The sequence below is a fragment of the Hypanus sabinus genome, chromosome 13, assembly GCF_030144855.1.
Source record: "Hypanus sabinus isolate sHypSab1 chromosome 13, sHypSab1.hap1, whole genome shotgun sequence".
Taxonomy (NCBI): Eukaryota; Metazoa; Chordata; class Chondrichthyes; order Myliobatiformes; family Dasyatidae; genus Hypanus; species Hypanus sabinus.
The window spans coordinates 88,695,507-88,716,294 of record NC_082718.1 but is presented as its reverse complement, the minus strand read 5'-3'; the positions used below and the strand labels follow the sequence as shown (position 1 = coordinate 88,716,294).

The following is a 20,788-nucleotide window of genomic DNA, read 5'->3' as shown; positions in this document are numbered from 1 at the left end:
CACAGTAAAAATAGTCCAAAGATGTTAAAAGACTATAAGTTCAAAAGAAACCACCACACAGTTTCCACAAGGGTCCTGATAGACTCATCATCCCATGCAGGCGGCAGAAGGGAATGCCCCCGCTATGGACTTCCATGGCGCCACCTGACACAGCCTCACAGACACAGCACACAGTGAAAGCGCTCCTACTGCAGCGGACTCCGAGTCTGTCAATCCTCCGAGCCTCCAACCATCCCCTCCGGCACAGCTTCTCTGAGCACCATCCTCTGCCAAGCATATTAAGACGCCCCCGCCAACGGCCATCGGCAACGCGACCCCGAGGACTAGGGGTCTGTTTTTCCCAGCAGAGACCCGGACCTCTCAGCAGCAGCAGCAAAGAAGGTCTTCCTGGAGATTTCCAGATGTTCCTCTGTGCTCCCATGTCCGTTTTTCATCCGATTATGACTGCGCACAGCACCCCACTTCACAAATAACAGATAATCAGCTCCAGAGTGGCCGCTGAAATCCTTAGTTTAATGCCATTTCCAGTACACAGGTGTAAAAGAAAATGAAATCTTTGTTATTCCATTATCCAGTGCAGCACAAATTAAAACACACAATAAGATAAAGAACACAATAATAAAAACACAATAAATATAAATAAAATAGTATATATACATTGAATGTGCTTAAAGTGACACCAGGTACAGGAGTGTCTGTACATAAAGTACATATGTTGTGGATTATGTTTAGCCGGAAAGGTGAGAATAACTTTACAGTTTAACTTCTCATAAACACACACTAGAGGCTATGTCTGAAGGCTATAAACAGCAAAATGTTAAAATGTAATCAAGGGAAAATGTTTCTCTCAAATAAACCCAAGGAATATGGCTTCCCTGATTAATGCAGGACACAGACTTAAAGAAGCACTTGGGATACTTGCAAAACAGGACAATATAAAGTTTCAATGTCTCTTAAAAATTTGATACTTTATCATCATTGATAGAATCTTATGCAGGTTCCTCATCTTGATTAGAGATCCCCGTATTCCAGAAATGATTGGAAGCTTATAAGAATGCCTCTAAGTAAGATCCATCATTCCTCTCTGGACCAAACTGTCTAATAGTTTACAATATTTATAATGTGCCTTTTAGTTTGTAGTCAGGAAATACTGGCATCTATGTACCAGTTCCTTGCATTTACACCGCAGAATATGGTATCATCTTAGATGTAACCTGTATTATGTGCTTATAATACTGTCTGAGATCAAGCATTTAGTTACATATGCCAAAAATGTATTCAGTAATACTGAGCTCTGAGGAATACAGGAGAAATCATTCTTATTTTGGCTGTTATTCCTGGACAGAGGACTCTAAGCAGAGTTTGCTGGAAGAAATGAGAACCAAGATGGCAGATAGAAGTGAGGTGTTAGCTCTTGAAGAACAACTTAGACTAACAACTAATCAATTCGAGAGGACAATGGAGCAATTTAAGATGACTAGCAAAGAACTGGAAAAGGAAAAAATGAAAATTAACAACATGCTGAGACATGAAGAGGTAAATGGGAATATAAAAAGCACAATACATTTGTGGTTACTTGGTTATTCTTTGGCATCATTTTCTGATATTTGAAGAACCTATGAAAATGATCCCGGAATTGTACACACGAGTACATCACTTGATATACACAGATTACATTCCTATAACATTTAATTTAGTAAAGTTACAAACAGATGAGTCTTGTACAGTGTATCCTTATGCACAGAGTGACATGCTACTTGTTGCAAAGAAAAAGTTTGTAAATTGAAGATTCAAGAAAGTCAAATCAAAAGTTTGTAAATTAAGTTATATATTCCGTGCACTAAATAATAAATAACAGTTTTAGCAAACAAAAATGTAAACATTACCACTATTTCCAGTGTGAATCAATCAATATCCAGGTTCCTGCTAATTAGAGTCATTTGTGGGCCTTTAAGGAAGTTCCCAAATTAAACTGGCATGGATACTACCTGACCTGCTGAGTTCCTCCAGCATGAATACGTGTTGCCTTGACGCCAGCATCTGCAGTGTATTTTGTGCTTAAAATTAAACTGGAACTTTCGGGTGCAAGGATATTGGCATTGAAGTGTTTTAAATTACTTTTATTTTTAATTTACAAATGTATTCTAAGATCATGTTTAAGCTTTTAAAAAGTTATTTCCAGTTATATAAAAATCAGGTTTATTGAGAGTCATAGATAAAACTTATTTTAAAATGTACTAGTGATAATTTTAACCTGTATTAATCAAACTTGTATCTGAGAGATATCATAATAACGTATTAAAATGTAAAATGCTTGTGCTGGATCATATTGGCTCTTGCGCCATTGCAGCAACCTACTCTTTAAATCCCAGCCCATCAGAGTCATCTCCAAATGTCCACAGGTTATGGGCTTTCCGGTAGTTCACCATGAATGGCACCTGTGAAGTTACTCTTGGCTTCTCTATGCAGAAGAGCAAGGACTGGTTTGGTGAGAATGACAAGGAGGTGATCCCTTTTTTTCTGGATTGAAAGCTCCATCTTTATTAAAGGGAGAAGAAACAGCTCAAAGAGAACCTGAAGTCAGACAGAAAATCCTTGGACTAAAGAAAGAGTGGTTGATGAAGGAAGCACCAAGGCTCAGAAAATCACTAACATCTGTAACCTGACCTATAAGAGTCACCTATGGTCCAAACACCCAGGCCTCACCACTGACAGCCAAGTGCAGGGTCAATGCCCATGGTAAAGAACACTACAGTGTTCCTTAACCACAACTTTTAGCTTAACATGAGCACCCTGGACTCTATCCCACAGCAATTTATTTGAGTTGTGTTGCTACTATTTGTTTCTAGAAAGAAGTTAAGAATGCCATTTTCCAGCTGAAAAAATGACAAGTCCTCAGTAGCAGACAGAATCCTACTGAAATCTTAAAGCTTAGCAGTGACCTGTTTCAGTCACAAACCCACCATCTCCTTCTCTGTTTCTAGGAAGAGGGTATATCATGGAGTTGCTGTATCATGACCATCTTCAAGAAAGGAAACTGATTTAACTGTGCTAACTATTAAAGGGGTCTTGCTGTTGTTTCCACATGAAAAGTGATCTCATGTATTGACAGGATCTTCCTCAACCACTCGATCCCAGAGGACAAAGCACTGTTTCCCACGTCATAGTAGGGTTCTATCTGTCCAGATGTGGACCTTTAAGAAAAATACATGATCTTCTTCAATCTCACTAACCATGGCAGCTGAATTAATCACGGTGCAGACTGGTGTCAAACAAGAGCACATCCTTTTCCCACACTATTCTCAATCTTGATCACCGTGACGGTGCACCTGACATCCGACAAATGTCCTGTGGGAGTAGATCTTATCTTTAGAAATAATGGAATACTGGTTAACCTGTGGTATGGTGAGAAGGTGGGGGAATGAGACTAAAGGGGAGATTGGATCAGCTCATGATGAAATCGTGGAGCAGTTTCAATGGGCCGAATGGCCGACTTCTGCTCCTTTGTCTTATGGTAATTACACGTAGAGCCAGTGATGCCTAAACCTCAACCATCGAATGAGAGTACAAAGATGATACATGTACATGTACTGTACATATTCAGGAGCTGAGTTCTGATCCATCATCAACTTGTTTCAAGTCAAGTCAAGTCACTTTTTATTGTCATTTTGACTATAACTGCTGGTACAGTACATAGTAAAAAATGAGACAATGTTTTTCAGGACCATGGTGTTACATGACACAGTACAAAAACTAGACTGAACTACGTAAAAAAACAACATAGAAAAAAAACTACACTAGACTACAGATCTACCCAGGACTGCATAAAGCGCACAAAACAGTGCAGGCATTACAATAAATAATAAACAAGACAATAGGGCAGTAAGGTGTCAGTCCAGGCTCTGGGGATTGAGGAGTCTGATGGCTTGGGGGAAGAAACTGTTACACAGTCTGGTTGTGAGAGCCCGAATGCTTCGTTGCCTTTTCCCAGACGGCAGGAGGGAGAATAGTTTGTATGAGGGGTGCAGGGGGTGGGGTCCTTCATAATGCTGTTTGCCTTGAGGATGCAGTGTGTAGTGTAAATGTCCATAATGGCGGGAAGAGAGACCCCGATGATTATCTCAGCTGATCTCACTATCTGCTGCAGGGTCTTGCGATCCGAGATGGTGCAATTTCCGAACCAGGCAGTGATGCAGCTGCTCAGGATGCTCTCAATGCAACCCCTGTAGAATGTGATGAGGTTGGGGGGGGGGGGGGTGGGAGATGGACTTTCCTCAGCCTTTGCAGAAAGTAGAGACGCTGCTGGGATCTCTTTGCTATGGAGCTGGTGTTGAGGGACCAGGTGAGATTCTCCGCCAGGTGAACACCAAGAAATTTGGTGCTCTTAACGATCTCTACCGAGGAGTCGTCGATGTTCAGTGGGGTGTGGTCGCTCTGTGCCCTCCTGAAGTCAACAACCATCTATTTTGTTTTGTTCACATTCAGAGACAGGTTGTTGGCCCTGCACCAGTCCGTTAGCCACTGCACCTCCTCTCTGTAAGCTGACTCATTCCTGCTGATGAGACCCACCACGGTCGTGTCATTGGCGAACTTGATGATGTGGTTTGAGCTGTGTGTTGCAGCTGTTACGTACCCCATAACTGGGTGTCTTACCAGCAAAGATAGAAGTGTCCATTGGAGTCTGGTGATACTATTTTCAACAATATTTATTAGCAAAAATATACAAAATAATATCAATGCGAATATACAGAGAATATACGTTAGCCATACTAAACCTAAAAGTGTGGATATAATAATAATCACTAATGAAACAAGCTCTATCGTTGTTTAGGGGATAATGAATTGTCAGATGGAAATATAAAGTTCAGTTCAGTTCATGCAGGCTGCGGTAGTTGTTTGTCGATGTGTTGCAATTGTTGGAGAGAGAGAGAGAGAGGGAGAGAAAACGTGTGAACAATAACAGCTATTATCTTGCCAACCTTCCTTTACAATTTTGATCCGTCGATGCGTTGTTGTTGTGGCCATTCACATATGACCCCTTCGTCCTTTAGCTAGACCGTTCTTCTGTGGTGAACTTGTCACCCAGGCAAGGGTGGACACACACACAAGCCCCCACCGGTCTCGCTACAAAGCACTGTGAGTTAAAATTTACCGAACCTTCGTTCGGTCTCCGGTCTCCCACCCTGTCTTGTGGGAGTTCTGATGCTCACTAGCGTTTCTCCTGGTGCATCTGAGGGGTGTTACCCCAGACCTCACTTTTATCCCCACTCACGGGGTCTCAGGTGTCAATCAGGTTGGGATGATGTAACCCATCAAACCAGCCCACTCTGGTTACCCCCGAGGGGTTTCAATGAATAGAACAGTACCAAGTACACAATCCTTCTCCAAAAGACAATAGCAGTAATCAATGGTTCCGCTTTCCTTTTGTTAGCTGTGTCTCTCTCATTAACTTTCATGAGCTGTTATCAATAACAACTGCCCTGGCAGATTTCCTTTTGTCTCTCTTACTTCCTTGTTAGCAGCATTGAAATAATAGAGATTTGCAATTTTCCAGAAGGGGAGGGGGCATGGGTCACTCTGAACCCTTCTGCCAATCAGAGTTGTTCATCCTTCGTAACACAGCACAGTTATGGGTCAGCAGAGTGAACAGCAGAGGACTGAGCACACAGCCCTGGGGGGGGTCCCCATGCTCAGTGTGATGGTGTTGGAGATGCTGCTCCCGATCTGGACTGACTGAGGTCTCCCAGTCAGGAAGTCTATACAGAAGCATTTGCGAGGATGGGCCTTTACATTCAGCATTCACATGACAAAGATCCTCTACCAATCTATCACTACAATGCCCTGATTCTATAAAAATTCACAGTAAGACCCTGGAAAATGTGGACCCATATGTTGAGAACCAGCTCCCAAGCAGACATTAATGATGGAATTCATCATTGTCCTCAAAGCATCAGCACAACCTTTGGTTGATTGAGAAACTGATTTTATGAAAACCTGGCACATATTTCATGGACCACTGATTGGATATCAGTGATCCCCTTCTCCTATGTTCTTCTGAGATGTATATGGCCTACAGCAGTTTATCAAGGTGTTGGAAAAATACCACCAATACTACCACTCCAAAATCTTCCAAATTCACTTAAAAGTTAAATAAAGCATGTGAGAATTCTCTCCCATCAAAAGCATTGAGGTATGGTTACTCTCAGTCCCATCGTTCATAAGCCAAACACCGGATTCCTTAAACAGATGCACTATTTCTAACTCATCATTGGCAGAAGATAAGTAGGCAGACAAAGTAAAAGATTAAAGGAAGGATTCTTGAAGAAATGCAACATCCCCAGTGACATCTGGGAACCTCTGTCCAATGATAGCACAATACAGAGGAAGTCCATTTTGGATGGTACTAAGAACCTTAAGGCACTGGAAGCTCACTGAAGCCTTGAATAAGCAATGGAAGGAATGTTCCACCTCACAAACTTCCTACTCTTCCCATTCCATCTGCCACCTTGAGCTCCAGTTGTGATTTCCACCTAGATACCTCAGATTGCTAACACATGCACCCACTGCTGTAACAAACTCCATCTTAAAAAAATAGAACTCTTCTCTCCCAGCAGGGAAACATGCTATTTCTGATCCCAAAGAAATGCCTTAGAGGAAAAATACTTCAAAAGCATAGTCATCACCAAACACCACCGCTGTGAAGGTGAATTGTGAATTTAATTAATGGACTTTATGGTCCTATATGTAGATAACCTTTATCTACCTTTCTCCTTCCATCTGTTTTCTCACACAGAGTTCATGTCAGTTTTCTATTAAAAGTCTTACAAAATCTTGATTTAGTCTTGATTCTCTCCATTTCTCCAACCTCTCTACCTTTTTCAACTACACAGTGCATGAAGTAGGCTAGGAATTTGTTTTGGTGGGAAAGGAAAGGGGTTAAACATCTGAAAAAGGGCTTTATCTTGGAAAGGTTTGGCCTAAGAAAATACACTCTTCTTATGATTACAGTTTGAATGTATTCACATTGAAAAGGTATTGTTAAATACAAAAAACTGTTACAAATTTTATAAAAGGACATTAAGGATGCAGAGGAAAGTATTTATGGCTTGTTTTATTTTATTTCATAGTCTCTGAAAGGTAAGATTAAAGCTCTGCTACAGCAAGTTGATGTATTAGATGAAGAACGTGTAGGGCTGAACACAAAATTAGCCGAGTCTGAAGCTGGAATTGATCAATTGGAGGAGCAGTTAAAGAGAGTCAATGAAGAGAGAAGCAAACTACAGCACCAGCTCCAAGAACAACTGGTAGGTGCACAGACTTTGAGGTTATCTTTAATAATGTTGAATTTACTTCCTGTTGCAAACTCTTAAACTAATTTCTTTACTTGGATTGGGTACCTTTCCAACTCCAACCCTCTCTCGATTATCTTGGTTATTTTCCCTTTAGGCTTCTAAAATCTACCTCTGACTATGCAGGATGTTCTTCATCTAGCACAATACCAGACAACAGGAAAGAACAATGTGTCACAGGTGGGGCTACTAATGCTCTGATATTTTCTTCCTCTCCTTATGTTTCCCTGCAAATTACAGTTTCAGAGTAAATGAAGTTAATCCCATGTACCACTTGTAGTATTTTATGATACAACACCCTGCAGCTCCCTGCATTTTGCTATCAATATAACTCTATATTATGTTAAATGGCAACTCCGAACATTCAGGAGTAGTGGAGTATTTTGTTCTTTCTTCACTGGCAAATGCAAACATATCTAGAAAAATTTATCCAAGGACATTGGCAACAAGTTTCTATGCTAATTTTACCTGCACAATTGCAATTTCAGTTTTGAAGTCAATTTAGGAGTCGGGCAAGGCTGTGTGATGTCAGTGATATTATTTAACCTGGGAGCTGACTGGGTTAGGCAAACAATGAAAGATAAGCAGAGAGGCATTAGGTGGATTCTATTCTCTGGAAGACCTTGCCTTTGGAGACGACCTTGCATTATTATCATGCACACCATGCCAGAGAAAACTCAGCACCTGTGCACCTTTGGTGGACAGGCTGGACTCAGAGTCAGCCAGAGAAAGACTGAGACCATGACCCTGAATGCAAAGTCTCCTCCTCCTGTCAAGGCACAAAACATCGACTTACCCTGCACTGGCAAATTCACTTCCCTGGACAGCATCATTTAGCAGGATGGTGGGTTCAAGGACAACATCCGGTGCAGACTCATCAGAGACAGAAATGTCTTCAGATCAATTGGGGATTAACCAAGTACGGCATCTACACCAAGCTGAAGCTGTACCAGAGCTGTTTTCTATCCCCACTCTTGTATGGGTCAGAATGACAGAGAGCAACCTTGCCAAGTTGTTGTCATTCTACATCATGAGCCCCTGGAAGATCCTCCATATTTTCTGGCCAAGAAAGATCTCTAACTACGCCCTAATCTTTCAGTGTCATCAAGAATACATGGCCACAATCAACATGAGGAAATGTTGGAGAGGGATTGGGCACATGATGAGAAGAGAGGCCAACTCTGTCATCAAGCCAGCTCTTCATATGACCCCTGAAGGGAGGAGGAAGTGTGGGAGACTAAAGACAACTTGGTGCCATACCAAAGAGACAGAAATGAGAATCCTGAACCACACCTGAGGCACAGTAGAGAAGGTGGCCAAAAGCAGACAAATATGGAGGATCTTCATTGTTTCCCTAATCACCAGTGGTTTAAAAGGCAGTAAATGTGCATTGCCAACACAGTGGTGCACTTGGCCAGCTCAGTGGCAGAGCGACCTCTGCCTCACAGTTCCAGTGACCTGGTTCAAGAGTGACCATTGGTTCATGGAGTTTGCCGTTTTCCTACAACATGTGGGTTTTCTCTGGATACTCTAGTTTCCTGTCACCTCCCAAAAATGTGCAGCTTGCTCGGCTAATTTATCATTGTATTGTAAATTACTTAAAATGCATATGGGGGGGTGGAGGGCAGTTGGTGGGCAGAGTTAATGGGAATGGGTCAGGATGCTTGGAATCTCTCTCAATGTGTATCACTGTGGTAGGGCCCTGGTCCTAGTGTGGGGCATGATCCAGTGTTTGAATGATTTAAACGCCAGCCCAGACAGGCAGAAAAGACAATGTTGGGACCAGAGGTGAAGGTTGGGCCAATTCCACTCGCTCTTCTCTGATGTTCACTCCTCTCTTTGCAGTACTGAGGCTGTGAGACTGTTCTAGCTGCTATGTGCTTCGTACTTTTGAGTTTTGCAACAATTTGCCACAGAATGATGAACTGAGGTCAAGGCTGCGAGCCTATTCCAGCTGCTCTGGGTCTCTGGAACCAATTTGGTTCAGAATGCTGTTGCTTGCTTTTATTGTTTGCACGATTGTGTTTTTTTCCTCTTTCTCTACACATTGGGTATTGCTCTTTTCTTTAATTGGGCTCTTTTGGTGTTTCTTGCTTTGTGGCTTCCTATAAGCAGATGAATCTCAAGGTTGTATAATTTATACATTCTTTGATAATAAATGTACTTTGGATCCTTTGAATTCTCCATTTTATCATGCCTCTCTATTTGGTACAGTGTTACTGTAGCAATTTGATCTGCTAGAAAATATCCTCACCTGGTGGCCTAAAAGTTAAGATGAACTGCAGCCTTTGAGTCAATATTCACTCATAATCAATTTGTATCCATCATCGAATGTGGGGAAGGCAAGAGCCTCACTTGAGCCTCAATTCTAGCCTAACTATAAATGAACACAACCCTTTTGTGGAATTACTTGTAATCTTCATGTCAGATGGACTAAATACGGAACATTTAAACAGTATGTACTAATGCCTTTCCTAGGATTATTTCATCCACCAGACACTATCATGTAGTGAAAATCAAGATCTTGAAATGACAAGTGTGCAGTCTGCAGATTAATTGCTTTTCCTTCCCTTTCTTATCACAGCAGCACACAGAGCACCTACAGGAAGAAAAGCATGGTCTGGAGAAAACCATGTTGGAGTTAAAACATAACGTGACCCAGCTGGAAAATCAGGTTCAACAATATAGAGAGCAGCAAAGGCTTCTAGTAACCTTTCCAGACTTGAACATGCCAGATGAAGCACAGTGTGAGAGTAAGAGATTATTTTAAATATGCAAATAGCAGTGCAAGATAAACATCTGAACATTGAAGAATAATATATTCAAAATGAAACATGAATTATTTGTTACTTTGATTGATCAATGAAACCTTTTGCCAAATTGAGAAATACTGATAGATGTTATGCAGATTAGGACATCATAAACAATGCACATATTAACAGCCGAATCTATAACCTCCAAGGACAATGCCATCAGGTATGTAGGAACACTATCACCCTCAAGTCACACACCTTCTTGACTTGGACATATTGGATAAAGCCATTTCCCACCGAGCTCCGCAAACAGTTTGTGTTCTTGTGTCTCCATTTGACTATCCTTCTGCCTTCACAGTTGCTGCCCAAACTGTTGAGTTTGTCCGGCATTTTTTTTTTGCTCTTGGATAAATCCAGTTCTCCATGATAGTTGGGAGGAAGTTTTAGACCTTTTTTGATAAAGTTGCTGAATGCCCATTTCCCTTCCCAACAATGAATGATACTTGGAGATCTATATTTTATGAATGAACTTTTAATATGTGCTTGATATGATTGCAGTCCAACTATTATGGTTAATGTGAGAGAAAATATATTCCCACCAATATGTTAAATTTAAGATGTTTAAATCATGGAGGTTCAAAGTATATGGTAAATTTGATTATGTGGATGAGGAGCAACAGTGGGCTGCCCTTTGATAAGTGAATGGGAAACTGAAAGGTGTTCACATTACTATACAGAAAAATAAGGTCCATCAAGCAATTAAAAAGACTATTTTACTTGTTAACATAGTGTTAAACAGTAATAGAATATTAATTTCCTTTGCATTAACAGTTGATAAAAATCTTTTAATCACTTTTGTTCTTATGTACTTATTTTGTTTAATAGTTATTGCAAATGGATGTATTTTAGAAGGTCAAATATGGATAAGACATAATGGAGTCTAAGAGAGAACTGGTGAACAGAAGAACCTTGGGGTACAGGTCCATAGGTCCCTGAATGTGGAAGTATAGCTAGTGAGAATGGGCATGTGTGACAGAAACACAGAAAACCTACAGCACAATACAGGCCCTTTGGCCCACAAAGCTGTGCTGAACATGTCCTTACCTTAGAAATTACCTAGGGTTACCCATAGCCCTCTATATTAAGCTCCATGTACCTGTCCACCCGTCCAGGAGTCTCTTAAAAGACTCTATCATATCCGCCTCCACCACTATTGCCAGCAGCCCTTCCATGCATTCACCACTCTCTGGGTAAAAAATTTACCCCGACATCTTGTTTGTACCTACTTCCAAGCACCTTAAAACTGTGCTCTCTCATGCTAGCTATTTCAGCCCCGGGAAAAAGCCTCTCACTATTCACAAAATTAATTCCTCTCATCATCCTATACACCTCTATCAGGTCACCTCGTCCTCCGTCACTCCAAGGAGAAAAGGCCGAGTTCACTCAACCTATTCTCATAAGGCATGCTCCCCAAGTGATCCTGCCTTCATCAGCTGTGCATTGAATATCGCAACAAGAACATCATGTTACAACTTCACAACTATTGGTTAGGCCACACTGGAATGTCACCACACCTTAGCTTACACTGGAGAGGTTTCAGAGGAGATTCTGCAGGATGTTGCTTCACTCAGAGAGACTGGATGGACTGGGTTTATTAATCAGGAAGTGGAGGAAGCTGAGACATTTTCTAACAGAGGTAAAGAAAATATAACAGTGTTTTTGCTTAAATATAGGGGTGTTTTTGCTTGGTGGAAATTCCTTAAACAAGACATCATAGGTATAAGGTGAGAGGTAGGAGATTTAGAGGGTAACTGAAGGAGTTCCCTCAACATCCCCCCCCCCCCCCCCCCACACACACACACAAAAGAAGATTCAGACCTGGAATAGGCTGCCTAAGGTAATGGATCCATGTACTCTCACGTATTTAAAATGCATCTGAATATGAATTATATTATATATTAATTATATACAAGCATATGAATTACCAAGGCATGGAAGGTTATAAAACCAAAATGTGTCAATAGGACTAGTTTAAGTACAATGGTCAACATGTACCTGTACAAGGTGGGGCAAAAATCCTGTTCCTGTGCTGTACAACTCTGTGATGTTATAATAATGTTTACGTATTTTTATTTTTAAAGGCTGTTTTCAAATGTCATACATTTATAAGTGGTGTTTTGGAGAATTTTCACATTTGGCCATGCAAGGTGGCATGGATTAGCCATCTGTCAAATATATTTTGAGCAGTTTTTCTAGGTGTAACAGTTCATCACATTAAAAGATCTTGTCCTGAGCTTCTTAATTTTTAAATTTTTAGAATTTTTTTTATTGGCACATCAGCAATGCTAATTAAGTCAATGAAGAGGTGTGAAAGGGTGACTGATTTTCAATCCTTATATTCTGAATATTTGCATTGTTACGAACCCTGTAACTAGGTGTCTTACCAGCAAAGATAGGAGTATCCGTTGGAGTCTGGTGATACTATTTTTAACAGTATTTATTAGTAAAAATACACAAAAATAATATCAATGTAAATATACAGATAATATACGTCATCAATACTAAACCTAAAAGTGCGGGTATAATAATAATCAATAAGAAATAAGCTCTATCGTTGTCTAGGGGATAATGAATTGGCCGATGGAAATATAAAGTTCAGTTGAGTTCATGCAGGCTGCAGTAGTTGTGGGTTGCGGTGTTGCAATTGTTGGGGGGGGGGAGGAGAGGGAGAGAGGGAGAGAGGGAGAGAGGGAGAGAGGGAGAGAGGGAGAGAGGGAGAGAGGGAGAGAGAGAGAGAGAGAGACTTGCCAACTTTCCTTTTACGATCTTGATCCATCGATGCGTTGTTGTTGTGGCCATTCACGTATGACCCCTCCATCCTTTAGCTAGACCGTTCCGTGGAGGACGCGTCACCCAGGCAAGGATGGACACACACACAAGCCCCCACCGGTCTCGCAGCGTCTCTCCTGGTGCGTCTGAGGGCTATTCCTCAGACCCTACATTTATCCCCACTCATGGGGTCTCAGGTGTCAATCGGGTTGGCATGATGCAACCCATCAACCAGAAAGAGACAATAGCAGTAATCAGTGGTTCTGTTCCACTTTTGTGTATCCCTGCATTGTCTCTCTCTCATTACTGACATGAGCTGTTTATCTCTCTCATTTCCTTGGTATCAGACCCGAAATAATAGCGATTTTGCAATTCTCAAAAGGGGGGGGGCGACTTTGCACCCTTCTGCCCATCAGAGTAGCTCCTCATTCGTAACAGCATGTCCCACTTATACTCAGTGAGAAAGCTCACATATTGAAACAGGCAGTGGGGCGAGGTACTGGAGGATGATTGACCTGCGTAACTCAACTCCACTAATTGGGCCAAAGGTGTCATGAGAATGGAGCTGTAAATATTGCAAAGAGGGAAAAATGATGTGGTTTAAGTTTAGAATATAAATGCAGTTTAGCCATTGTAATTTTATTCCTGTTAGGTACAGGTGATATCGCACTGGACATGGAGAAGCAGTTGCAAGCAAACAGCTTACGTATTAATATCCTGGAAGAAGAGAACTCTCGATTGAGAAACACACTCACAATGCTGCAAAAAACTGCACAACAAGGAGTTTTGAAGGTGAAATCCAACAGTTCTAAATCAGTCAAAATCTCCAGTACTTTATATAGTACCGTTTTAAAAACTTTTTAATATGCAATCATCAAAATAAAACTGCAGAGAATCTCCTTGTTTGATGAGATGGTGCTGTATTCTTACTGGAAACTTATTTCTAGCAAAATAAAAACATTTCTTAGCATGATATTTGTAATAATTTTACATCATATACTGTAATAATACAATATACATAATACAAAAAATTGTTCATTTTAATATGAACTTTTTCTCCTCTCATGGTTTAAGGTCATTCCACAGACAAAACTTTGGTCATCCACAGGGCTATCAGAAGATGGACTAAAACCAGATGGGAGTGAAGAGAGGAACAGGCATAACACAATGTAAGAGAACCACATTCCACTTTCCAGGGTGGTTGGTGTGGGTGAGGGAGGAAAGCATGAATCCGTTAAATTCTTTATTACAATTTAACAATTGCAAAATACTAGCATTACTATTTTATACTAATTAAATATGAATATATTCAAGTGTTAAGAGGTTGTGAGAAGTCAAAACCTCAAACAACCAGTCCGGTGGCGAGAATATGTCATGCTACAAAACAGCAAAGTGGGAAAAGATTAGGAGGAGTTAACTAGTTGTAACTTTGGGCTGAGTGGAAACCAGGAAAATTAGAGGAACATGTAACAGAAGTAACATGAGGACTTTAATCTACATTTGAGCAAGACAAATCAAATTCATTCGTAATAAGCTAGAGGACAAATCCAGGGAATATATATGAGTATTTATTTTAGATTAATATATTGTGGTAAAGACTATTTTAGATCTGGTTTTATGCAATGAGAAAGAGTCAGCTATTGATCTTGTAAAGGGACTAGTAGAGAAGAGTGATCATAATAACTTTTAAAATATAAGTTTGCATTGATGTAGTTCAATCTGAAACTAGGGTATTAAATCTAAAGAAAGGAAACAATAAAGGTATGAGGGAAGAGTTAGTCATAACTTAGACAGGCAGTGACTAGCATTTTTCAGAATATATATATATATTCCTTTAAGACATACAAACCCAGCAGGCGTCAACTTTTAGTTTTGTTTGACACTCTTCCTTGGATGTGTGGAACTCGGCAAATCAGGACCAACAAATTCACTAAGAACTTTAAGTTAGAATGAAAGAGTAAACTGGTGAGAACATGGGTTGAAAGAGCTTCTAGAGGTATCTGTAAAAGGGAGATAACTAAACAAGGGTCTTGGCCCGAAACGTCAACTGTTTATTCCACTCCATAGATGCTGCCTGAGCTACTGAGTGCCTCCAATATTTTGTGTGTGTTACTTTGTATCTATATTCATGGAAAACATACCCTAGAACTTTCAGAGAACCAAAGGTCTGGTGAAACTGAGGTATTGGAGGATTTGAGTTTAAGTAATAGAAAAGTGCTCTAATTATAATCTATAATATTTATCAATATATTATATAATAACATAATATATAATTACATAATATATATTATATACAATATATAATTATATGTAATAATTAATGATTATTATTAATATAATTATAACACTATAATTGTGATGATACTATAATAATCTAATTATTTAGTTTAAAAGATGAAGAATCTCAAGGACCTAATGATCTTAGAATCTTGTTCTCTGGCTACTGTCTAAAATTCTGTAGATTCTCCAATTGTTCTTGCGGATTACTAAATATGATCCTATTTAAGAAATAAGTGAGAAAATAGGTGATACTAGCCTGTTTACCTAACACTTGTGATAGGGAAGGTGTTGGATTCTATAATGAAGGCTATAGAAACAGAAAACCTTGAAAAGAGGAATTGAACAGAGCCAGTATGGAATTATGAAAGGGAAGTCATGTACAATGACTCAATTTCAGTTCTTCGAGGATATTACAGTACATTAAACAAGGGTGAACCAATGTATGTGATGTATTTGGACTTTCAGAAGCCTTTTGATAAGGTCTCCTATGAGGTTGGTCAGAGATTATTGGTGACTGGACAGAAAGCAAGGAGTGCAAAGAAACATATTTTTCTCATATTGAGAGTTTGTGACTACTATAGTAACACAGAAATTGGTGCTTGTGCCCTGGTATTCACAGAATATAACAATTTGACAAAGGAGGCTCTACAAAAAAAAGACCAAAAGACAGAGCAGTATTAGGCTATTCAGCTCATTGAGTCTACTTCGCCGTTCCCTCATGGTTAATTTATTACCCCTCACAACCCCATGCTCTTGCATCTCCCTGTAACATTTGACACCTTGACTAATTAATTTCCACAGCTATCTGCGTCAATGAATTCCACAAATTTACCATCCTCTGGATGAAGAAATTCCTCATCTCTGTTCTAAAGGGATAACCTCCTATTCTGAGGTTGTATCCCTGTGTCCACTGGTCCTAGACTCCCCCACTACAGGAAACATCAAATTTGTTGATGATCCGCACAATCAGGTGGATCTAAGAAACAGACTAGGATGTAAAGAAGCTTAATGATGATACAAAGTGAATGATTGGCGAGAACATAGCAAGCACAATCTAGTTTTGGAAAATGTGAAAACTAACCATTTTGGTGTACAAAACAGAAAAGGCAGGCATTATTTAAATGGTGATTTTTCAAAGGACGTTCTCTACACAAGTCACTGAAAGCCAACATGCAGCTATAACACTCAATTAGGAATGCATCCAGTATGTTGGGCTGCATTACAAGAAGATGTGACTACAGGAGTGAAAATGTAATACTGCAACTATATATACCATTGGTGAGATGACACTTGGAGAATTACGTACCATTTTTGATCTACTTAGCTAATAAGGGATATACTTGTTGAAAAGGATGTGCAGAGATGATTTCTTAAATTGGTTTCAGGGATGATGGATTTGCTGTATAAAGAGACAGAGTAGACAAGGGTTCTCTCTCCAGACCTCAGAGGCCTCATTAAAACTTAGAGTTCATAGAGAGCTTCAGCAGGTCTAATGCAGGGACAATATTGAAACTAACTGAAGCGGCTAGAACCTGAAAAAGAGATAGGCACTTCTCTGACATCATAACAACAAAATGTAAACAATTTAAATATCATCTTTACAGAGGGACAACAAAAGCTACAAGAAGTGAAGATGTAAATATCAGACCAGCATCCAACCAAAGATTCTGGAATGAGCAAAGGGAATCTTCCCCTCCTACCAAACAGCGAAATGAGCCTGCAACAGATGTCCTCAATCCACCAGAAATATCTGCTATTGGTATTTATACAAGGCTTAAAAAGGTTGGGGCTTTAATGGGTAACAAACCTGTATCTGACAATACAAAGAATCACCACAGAAAATTACATTAGGGTTATGTAATTATGTTAATAATACTATACAATGGGACAGGGCTTCCCAACGTTTTTATTCCATGGACCCTTATCATTAACCAAGGGCTCCATGGGAACCTCTGCCCTAGAGGATAACTAGTGTAATATAGGTTTTTTGTTATACTCAGGACAAAAACTTGGAATGGAAGAATCACTCTTTAAAAAAAAGATTGAAGGGGAAGAAATTGCCCAAATTGGCTGCTGGCTAATTGTTCATTTCCAATGCAGAATAAAGGCCATAAATGATTATTCTACATTTATTGAAATCCACTGCCTGCATGCTTGGAACATTTTATTCCTGTGCTTCATAACTACAACTTTTAGTGCAATAAGAAACTGCTTTAAACATATATGCCCCACAGTAATCCACAGAATTTTAAAAATTGAATCTATGCTTGTCAAACACTAGCAAATGGTGGGACTGATCTATGTTTTAAAAATCTGTGTTCAGTTTATCAAATAAGATAAAGAGCTCGGCTGCTTGTTAATTATAGCTGACTTTTTTTCATTTAATTTCATATAAATACAAGAGCAGTCAAACTAATACTTAAAGCAGCAATGATCTCAAAAGTGTTTCAGATCACTGATGAAATAAGCTAATACATACTTACTGGAGTTCAAATATAATACTTCATCCAGTAGATTTAAATGGAATATAGTTTGAATAGTTGGTTAAGACAGGAAAATATGAGAATAAAGTAACCAGCTAATAATGCAACATATCCCAAGAGTGCACCTCTTACGTTCCCAGAAAACATCCTACATAACCAAGAAAGCTCACTGTTGCCTCTACTGTCTGAGGAGGCTGAAGAGAGCAGGACTATGCACATTAATACTCACAGTCTTCTACAGATGCATAGTAGAATGCATCCTCATGGCAGACAGGAAAACTCCACAATGGATAGTCAAACTGCCCAAAGCATCACTGGCACAAGCCTGCCTGCCATCAAGGATGTATATACAGAAAAATGTCGGAAAAGGTCAGCAATATCTTGAAGGATCCCATCCACCCTGCTCATGGACTGTTTATCCCACTCTACATCAGGGATGAGGCCATGCAGCACACACATCAGGACCTCCTGACTCAAAAAGTTACTTTTCCCTAGCAGTATGTCAGATCAACACCCTCACCCACTCACCCACCCCTCTACCACTATTTTATGATTTCCTGTCAGTCACCTTATGTACAGACATTCCTTACGTACATATGGTCAATGTATATAAGCTATTTTATGTACAGTATTCTTTAATCATTATGCTCTTTACCTTATTGTGTTTTTTGTGCTGCATCGTATCTACAGTAACAATTATTTCATTCTCCTTTACATTTGTGTACTGGAAATGTCATTAAACAATCTTAAATCTTGAATAATGTTTAACTGCAAAACTATTGGGTGAATCACACAGGATAAAGTTCTATGAAGCATTAATGCAGTTGTTGACAATTGGGCTGAATATCTCTGCTGTAAGTGCTTCGTGGCACTTAATTTTAATTTTGGTGCATTTTATTTCTTGCTGCCAATTGAACTTTATCCTACTTAGCAGAAATATAAATATCTTAATGAAGTTCATCCTGAGTCAATAAAAATCTGCAAAACTAATTTATCTTTACCAAAATATTGTGCAATAAGCATTGGATGATAAAACAAGATTACCATGGCTAAGTCTACTGTATTATACAAGGTACAACAACAAAATGGAGAAAATCACAATTTATGTCCTCTTAGTTAAAACAACTTGAAAGTATATATTGTATGAAAAAAGTTGGCTCATGGTCCCAAACTAAAGAAACAATTTGCTTTTGATATGAAATGATGCAACTTAATCCTATTTTAAATACAGCAACTATGCTGTACAATGTTAAGCAAATTAAATCAGTAAAACTGGAGAAAGATGTAAGTTTCAAGAAAAATTGCTTTCCCTTTGTAGTGCTAGTTGGTGAAAATGACCAGCTATTTGCCACCCAAGAAGTACTCAGTGACCAATTCGAAAACAAATATTCATGCAATCTCTTTTGACAATTTAATGCAAGATTTACTGTGTTGAGTACTCTGTGGAGAGTTCAGAATCAGGTTGATTATCACCAGCACGTGACATGAAATTTGTTAACTTAGCAGCAGCAGATCAATGCAATACATAATCTAGCAGAGAGAAAATATTAATAAAATAAAACATAATAATAAACAAGTAAATCAGTTACGTATATTGAATAGACTTTTTAAAAATGTGCAAAAACAGAAATACTATATAATAAAGAGCAGTAGTGCCCAAAGCTTCAATGTTCATTTAGGAATCAGATGGCAGAGGGGAAGAAGCCCCCTAGACAACTGAGAACCAGTGATAATGGCAGAATAACTCAGTATTTTGTATTTCAATCACATATTCACACCATCAAATATAATTTACTCAACATCTGAATTACAAAATATTGAGTCATTCTGTCATTGGTTCTAAGTTGTGGATCTTCCAACCAATGGTACCATACAAGTGTCTTCACCAAATTTACAATGGTGGTTCAAGAAGGTGACTCTTCACATTCAAGAACCTGCATAATAAATTGCTGATGTTCTCGGCATTGTATATCCCAAGGAATTAGTGGATGGTAGCGTGTATGGATTCCTTAAAAATGAATGCTGAGTTCCTCCAGCATTTTGTGTGCTGCTCTGGATTTCCAGCATCTGCAGAATTTCAACTTTATAATTTTTAAATGGCATTGTTTCATTAAGTTAACATGTATTTGAACAGAGATCCTAATTTAGAACATCTTTCTTTTAACTTGTTACTGTATCCCAGAAATAAAGAATTTAGTTAGCTCAAAGCTTAGAAATTAAAGATAAAGAAAATAATTGATTCTCTCTATATTTATGTATAATGACAACAAATGAAAAGATACATTTGAGATTTTATTTTAAGTTTCATGGGACGTGTTAATTTAAATAATATTAAAGATATGAAGAAATTAACACAAATAGTCAGCAGAGCAATAACAGAAATGAAGTACATAGAGAGAAAGGTACAAAAATTACCAACTGCTCATAAAGATCTGACAGAACTTGGTAAAATTATGAAATGTTTTCAGGGTGAATAATCAAACATTTGTTCTACTGGCAAAGAAAATCACAAAATCTATGGATTTATTTTCATGCACAAAGTACAAACAAGATCAAAAGCTACAGATGGCAAATACATCTGGAGTGCACTAATGTTGAGCTAACCAATCTATAGAGAACTGCTGACCAGCTGCAGTGCATAGATTAATGCTTTGCTTATTTCTACTAGCGTACCTGACCTCTTTTGTACATGACTTCAGCAAAATGTCAATGCAAATTATGTAAGATGCTAAGCTAAGGGGTGGGAGAGATTTTTATGTGGCCTTTCGGCTTCATCCTCCAAGAGGACTACAACCTCATCATAGGCTTTGGAGGCTTGCGTGCCTCAATGACCCGGAGAGCTATGTCGGCTGGAGCCAGGGCCTTGTGTTTGGCTCTCGGTAGGGTCACCCATGCCAAACAGGTCAAAGGGTGGAAGACTGGTCCACCAGTTCCAGGTTTTGGGGGGCGGGGGGGGGGGGGTGGTCAGCTCAGAGCCAAAAACCATGACTGGTCAAAAAAGAAATTGTTATGGAAACGGCAATGACAAATCCTTTTATGTTTGTGTGTGACTATATGGACAGACAGAAATGGAGGACCTTCATTGCTGCCCTAA

General features: G+C 39.2%; 1 protein-coding gene across 1 annotated transcript in view; it reads left to right on the top strand.

The window, feature by feature from the left end:
- Positions 1-20,655, top strand: part of LOC132404085 (coiled-coil domain-containing protein 157-like) — a 24,329-nt gene extending 3,674 nt beyond the window's left edge. Inside the window, exons 4-9 of the mRNA XM_059988096.1 lie at positions 1,346-1,536; positions 7,128-7,304; positions 9,934-10,102; positions 13,584-13,723; positions 14,006-14,100; positions 16,816-20,655. Coding sequence (XP_059844079.1) covers positions 1,346-1,536; positions 7,128-7,304; positions 9,934-10,102; positions 13,584-13,723; positions 14,006-14,100; positions 16,816-17,062 — 1,019 coding nt within the window. The 3' untranslated portion in view covers positions 17,063-20,655. The remainder of the gene's footprint in view (positions 1-1,345; positions 1,537-7,127; positions 7,305-9,933; positions 10,103-13,583; positions 13,724-14,005; positions 14,101-16,815) is intronic.
- Positions 20,656-20,788: the final 133 nt, after the last annotated feature.